The 6819-nt window shown below is 33.2% G+C and overlaps 1 protein-coding gene across 1 annotated transcript; it reads left to right on the plus strand.

Moving 5' to 3' along the window:
- The first annotated feature begins 848 nt into the window (after window positions 1-848).
- Window positions 849-3273, plus strand: LOC115983230. Its single transcript, XM_031105868.1, has 4 exons — window positions 849-1026; window positions 1569-1688; window positions 2072-2286; window positions 2787-3273. The coding sequence occupies exons 2-4, from the start codon at window positions 1599-1601 to the stop codon at window positions 3058-3060; spliced, it is 579 nt and encodes a 192-aa protein (XP_030961728.1). The 5' UTR covers window positions 849-1026; window positions 1569-1598; the 3' UTR covers window positions 3061-3273.
- The last annotated feature ends 3546 nt before the right edge of the window (window positions 3274-6819 follow it).

The raw sequence follows: 6819 nt of genomic DNA on the forward strand, positions 1-6819 counted from the left end.
ATTCACAACACATCAGCTAACAAAGCAGGATAAAAACAAGGAGATAAATCCTCCAACCAAACCGATTCTACAGACAGAGATGCAGCTTTATCTGCCTATAGATAAACTACACTATTAAAAGATTTACCAATTCAATATTTGGTTATTTAGTTTGAACAATATTCTTCTTCAGTTCTTCTTTTTCTTTTTCTTCTTCTCAAAAAAAAAAAAAAAAAAAAAAAAGAGTTAGAAAAAGTATAATCTTTTTTTGCATACATTTTATTATGAAGCACTTTTATAACAAATGTTACATGGTAAGCTTTTATTGGTTCTAATTCGAATCTATAATTTAAATTATTTTTTTATCAATTTATAACAGCTAATAACAACCTACTATTTAAGATTTATTATAAAAACGTTTTTCTTTTACTATAGGCTATAGCAGTTAGCACCAGTGTAATTAATGTATTTGTGTATAATTTCCATAATTAAAAAGGAGGGGTTATATAGCATATACAATACATGTAATCTCTCACTTATAATGTGTAGTTCCTAAAAAAATATGATCCACACCTTTTGAGTGAGAGGTTACCTGTATGTAAAACAAGTATTTACTTTCTTCCCAAAATAGGGAATTTTTTTACTTTTTTTGAAGGACAACGTAAAGGGACTTGGGTGTTTTAAATTGATTAAAGTCCTTTAGGGCATAAATAGAAAATCCAAAACTAAATAGGAGCTAACCCAAAAATACCAAATAAATTGTGGGATAAATTAGACTATCCTCTAAAATATAAGTCATTAAAAGTTAAAACCGGTAAAACACAGCTAGCAAAACTTGGACTGACAGCCAAATGCACTTATTTAAGCTAAACTTCCAACAAGATTCAGAATCTGTGCTATCAAATCGTCCAAGATTCAATTCCTGAATTTATGCCGTGAAATTCGTAACATGTTTGAATTCGCAGCCTTTCTCTTATTTATTTATAATCAAACAATTCTCAATTGCACAACAGAGTTCAAACATTCAAAGAGGCAAGCAGACTTAAGGTAACATTTCTTTTCATTTTTCTCTCTCTTTTCTTTAATCTTTTGAAGGGTTGATTTAATAGTTATCTCTGTTGCTTTTGATGTATTCTCCTTTTGTGAATATTATTGCATTCTGTTAACTAATTGGACTCATGGGTTATTCCAAATTATTCTCCTTTATGATAAAAATAATTTTGAACGATCTGAATTTTGTTTCAACTCTGATAATATTATGGAGAATTTTGCCTGTTTTCAACATGCTTTGAATTTTCTGCTAAATGAATCCAACCAAAATAAAAAATAAAAAATACACGTTAAGGAGGTGGGGTGGCCTTTCTTTTCTTATCAAAAATTGAAAACTAAGAAGGTATTATTATCACAAAAAGTAAGTTCATTCTGTATATTGTGAATATAGGTTGGTTTCTCAAACATCATTCTATATATTATATATAATTTGTCGTAGTAATAGACCATATTGCTCATTATATATATATATATATATATATATGTCTCATATTCATTTTCATGTCTTTTCTTCCTAATTTTCACGTTGACCCTTGCAGGAGTTCATCGTTGCATTATTGGTTAGCAACATGGCTATAACTGCGGTACAGATGGCGATTATTGTGGGTGTACTTGGTCTGATCTCCTTCATATTAGGAGTACTAGCTGAAACTAAGAAGGTATTTTTATCCCTCTTTACTTTTAAAGCTGTTATGTTACACTTCCGCTTATTTATGTTCATGTATGTATGTGCACATTGTGAAGAAACAAGTCTTGGGGCAAATCTTCTCTCTGTTTTCATAATTATTGATATGATTTTGCATAATAAAAGTGAGGTTAATGATGCACCCAAGTTAAAATCTTTAACTCCAATAATAATTATTGATATGATTTTGCCTTTTAAGTGATTTTTTTTTCCCAATTAATTGTTACTATTTGTCTGAATATTACCTTTGGAAGTTTAATTTGTGGTACTAACTACTAAATTAAATCATATGCATTGTCTTTTCATTTCTTTTTCAATGAAATTATCCTTGATTTTTGTTCTTTTGGGCTTTGATAGCCTGCAGCTGGCACCCCAATTCCTGGGAAAGATGTCGTCATTTGCAAGTACCCATCGAGTCCCACAGTTGTTTTGGGTTCTCTCTCGTTTGTGTTTCTTATAGCTTCATCTGTATTTGGCTACTTGTCAGTCTTTTACCCTTACAGAGGAAAACAGGTTCCGCAGTCCATTTTGTTTAAAAGCATGAACTTCACCATCTTCTTCAACGTTTCTGTGTAAGTATTATTTCTTTATACAGTCTCAAATCCTTCTTTTTGTTAACTACTATATAGATAGGCTCCTTAACTATTTAATCATTATATATTGGGCCAAACAACATCCAAAACCATTTACCGAATTTCATGATTTGGATTAATTATCACAAAACTAAAAGTGTGTACTTAATGTTACATCATGTGAAATATTAAATGATGAAGCATTATGTAGATTGTCAGATTCGAGAAAAAAGAATCTTTACCATGAAAAAATTATCTCCATTTGAAATAGAGAGGATCTTGTTCCGGATTTAATAGGATACAAATAGCCATTAGCCACATAATTTAATCTGAATTGGGATTATCTCCATTTGAAATAAAGATGATCCTGTTCTGGATTTAACAGGATATAGACTGTCACACCATTTAATCCAAATTAGGATCTATTTCAAATTGACTTGTTATAGCTCGTGGTTTACTAACTAAAGATGATTGATGGTGGTGAAATTTTGTCCGCTCAGGTTTGCAGCTGGAATGGGAGCAATGTTTCTATTATGGCCAACCATCACAGAGCAACTTCACCGGTCACACAATGTCCATCATAACCTCGAAACAGAATGTCCCACAGCTAAAACAGGCCTCCTTGGTGGTGGTGCTTTTGTGTCCTTGGATGCAGCTCTCTTATGGATGGTTGCCCTTATGTTAGCTGTCAATGCTAGAGAAGATTTCTTAGACGATCAAAAAGAGGACCATTTTAAGGGTGGAGACGACCATGTTATCACAACCACTATATGAGATTATGTGTGTGGGTGATGCTTGAAAATGAAAAACATTGATCTCCTTGTCTGCAAAATTCAGTGGCAAAATTTTTTCCTCTTTGAATATTATTGAATTTGGTTGATGGGCTTCTAAAAGGATAATTCTAGTATAGCAAGCAAGCTGCAGTTAATTTAGAGAATTCAATGTACATATCTTTTAATAATTGTAAGTTTGCCTCTGTTTTCACCACTTTTGAATAATGTTCTTCGCTCTTACCACCAAAAAAAGAAAAGAAAAGAAGATTCATTTTAGCATCAGTCGAATGTGGAATGGTATTGCCACAACTTATAACAGCCAAGTTTAATTTCTAAGCCGATTTGGTTCTGGAATACGAGTAATTCGAATGCTAAGTCTTTTACTTTTGACAGCAAAAACAACATATTGGATGCATAAAAAATGAAAATAAAAATTGTAAACCTAATGTTTTTTATTTATCAAATATCTATTATGCATTGGAATTTGGAATAACTACATACCGGGCTGTAAGTCCAAATTATTCTGTAATATGATTGAAGCTTCTTTTTATTTTTTTATTTTTTGAGAAAGGTAATATGATTGAAGCTGGCTGGCATCTTGCATTTTCATTGACTATTAGTTTAATAAAAAATGTTATTTCCACAATATTTTTACTAAAAATTCTATGTGACAAGTTATATAATTGACAAGAAAAAAAAATGATGTCAATGGTGGGCCAAGTTTAAAACTAATAACAGCTTGTCACCTAGAAATTATTATAAAATTATTGTGAAAATGTTGTGGATATGTATTGATTCTGTGGAGATTGATATTCTTAGCACAATGAAATCAATTCAAATATAGAAGCATACTCGAATTAATTTTAGGTAGCTAATTTCTGCCTGTTGTTTTGTTTTTGTTATAAACATACATACATACATACATACATACATATATATATATATATATATAAATGGTGCCTACTGTTTATATGGCATACATTATTGACCTTTAAAAAAAAAATTAATGAATGAAAGACTTTTATTTTAAACAGACCAGAAAGAACATGGTTTAAGCTCGCAAAGTCAGAATACAGACCCATGGTAACCCAAATAATAGGTTTATACAACAAAACGTGACACTTAACAGCTACTTACTGAATCTAGAACCAACAAACACTTACAAACAAATTAGATCACGCAGACAGATTTGTTATACATAGCCACTGAACAGCACACAATATTAATGCTTAAAAATAGAATAGGGAGGCTTCCACAAACTAAACCAATCTCTGATCTTGATGGATCTTGGCATATTTCAGCACAACGATAGTCAAAGTCTTACATTTTATACAACTTTCCGTAATATAACACTAATACCAGCTTCAATATTGATCTGGCCTTGGTAGATTCTTGCATTTCTATCAAGCCAAAGATGGCAGATAACAACAATATATACACGCTGCTGAAAGTTCTTTCCTTTAAGCTTATTTACAACCCAATCCAGTCAACTATTCCAGCATAGGACAACAATACAAGCATTTCTTTAGCATTGAAGTGCCTATTCTATTAGACAAGGAGCATTCAAAATATGGGTGGTCACACGGTTTAATCTTGCTACAACAAAAGAAGCATAACATGTGTCCCTGATAGCCTCAGGAAGCCATACAGTCCCTCCCAGTTGGCAGCCTATTTAATTTTTTTGTACAACAATCCAACATATAAAGAATGCTTAGGAATAGAAGAAGGAAACAAATAAGCTTCAACCAATTCATATTTCATAGGGGGCTTCTTGCTTCTGATGGTTTCCCGTGACATACATAGCCTTTGGTAGAAGAATGCAACCATACAGAAACATCTTCATTACCTAATTGCAAGTTGAATACTTCAGCTTTTATCTGTACCAAAGCTTCAGATCTGGCCATTGGTCAATTCCACTGCTGACCGAGAATAAACTGAGAGTTTTGCAATTGAGCTATTGGCATAATCCCAAATCAACCGTGACCCAAAGGCTTGGATCATCTAAGCACCCCTAGGATGCCAATGGTCATGCTAAGTAAAGATCTTTTCTCCATTGCCCAACCTGTATCTTATCAATAGCCTTGCCTCCTCTCTATGTTACATATCCCCCAGCACCAGGAGTTATTATGTTCATAGACCAAAAAGACTAACCCTTTAGTAAGTATTTATTCACCCTAGAAATTAACCCACAATGAACCGGCTATAACAAAAGGCACTGTTAGGACATATGTGATTCACATGTTAGGAACATATGTCACTATTTTATGTAATTGGCTTATTCTTTGACAAAACGCACTTTATTTGTATTTGGGTAGATCTAGGATGTGTTTAATACTTTAAGAAACTGTGTTTCAAGATCAAGTGTTGAAGACATGCAAGTCTGTCCAAGATTCAAGCTAAAGAAGTGTTATTCATTAAATCTCAACAGCTAGCTCGACAGCTAGTTATCCATCGAGCTAAAGAAGTTGTTCTAGCCCCGTGGCTCGATAGTACTCGACAGCATCTCGACAAACAGCTATCTGTCGAGCTTTATGAAAAATAGAATTCTAGTTCTGTTTTGACTCTAATCCAGGATTATGTGTTTGAGCTTTCTTTTCTTCTAACCCTAGACATATAAAAAGATTATTTTAAGGGCCGTCAAAATATATACAAGTTGCATAAGTGTTGAATAAAGTCTGTTCAAGCAATTTGTAACCAAAGACAAAGTTTTGCCCTAGTTCATCATTCTTGTGAAGAAGTTGTTGTGTATGTGCACCGTAGGGTTTTGTGACTAAGCATCTTCTTGATCTTCATCGTTGGGATGAACTGAAGAACTTTGTAGCTAACAACCTTCTCTAGTTGGTGATTGAAGTCGTGTACTAGGATTCGCACATTGGTTAGTCATGTACTTGGGAGCCGTACATCGAAAGGGGAAATTGTCACTATAGAACAAGTCCAATTGGGTATTGGGGTAAGGGTTCAACTGTAGGTTAGTATAAGGTATTGTGATTCCTTTACTTGTAACCGCTTTTTTTGATAATAGTGAAATTTTGGGAGTGGTGACCTAAAAATCACTCGGTGGGGTTTTTGCCATTAGGTTTTCCCTATTCGTAAACAAATCACCGTGTTATTTATTTTTCGCTACATAATTAGTTTATTGGTGATTTGTTTGTGCTACCACGCGTTTGCATGTTAATTAACTTAATTAATTCACTTGGCTAAATTAATTGGTTAATTTATCACAAAGGGTCAATTCGTTTTTGGCCTATCAAGTGGTATCAGAGTAGGCACACTCTGATTAGGGTTTAATCTTTGCTGTGTTGATCCATTGGCCCCTGTTGTCATGGCTGTAACCGGCTTGAAGAGATCTTTGTTTTTCAAATACATCTTGTTTTTCTAATCTCTATTTGTTTGAGTGCCTCAGAAAATACAAGTCTAAAAGTTATTTGAATTCTCTTATGATGACTATTGAAAAAGATCTTAGTTTAGTTAAGAAGAAACTAGACTGTCTCAAAATAAAAATGTGCGAAGGAGTTTGTTTAAGAAGAGTGAAAGTTAAAGGTTTAGCTCGAAAAAGGCAAATGAGAGAAAACACCATTCCCACTGATCTATCATCTAAACATGAAGTGTGTTTTATGATGAAGTCCGCATTTAAAATTATAGACACATGTTTGTGGTATCTCGATAGCAGTTGCTCAAGACACATGACTAGAGACCGATCTCTATTCAAGGTTTTCGACTCTAAGAAAGGTGGCAATGTCACTTTTGGTGATGGGAGCAA

This window comes from Quercus lobata, chromosome 4 (assembly GCF_001633185.2).
Source record: "Quercus lobata isolate SW786 chromosome 4, ValleyOak3.0 Primary Assembly, whole genome shotgun sequence".
Lineage (NCBI taxonomy): Eukaryota > Viridiplantae > Streptophyta > Magnoliopsida > Fagales > Fagaceae > Quercus > Quercus lobata.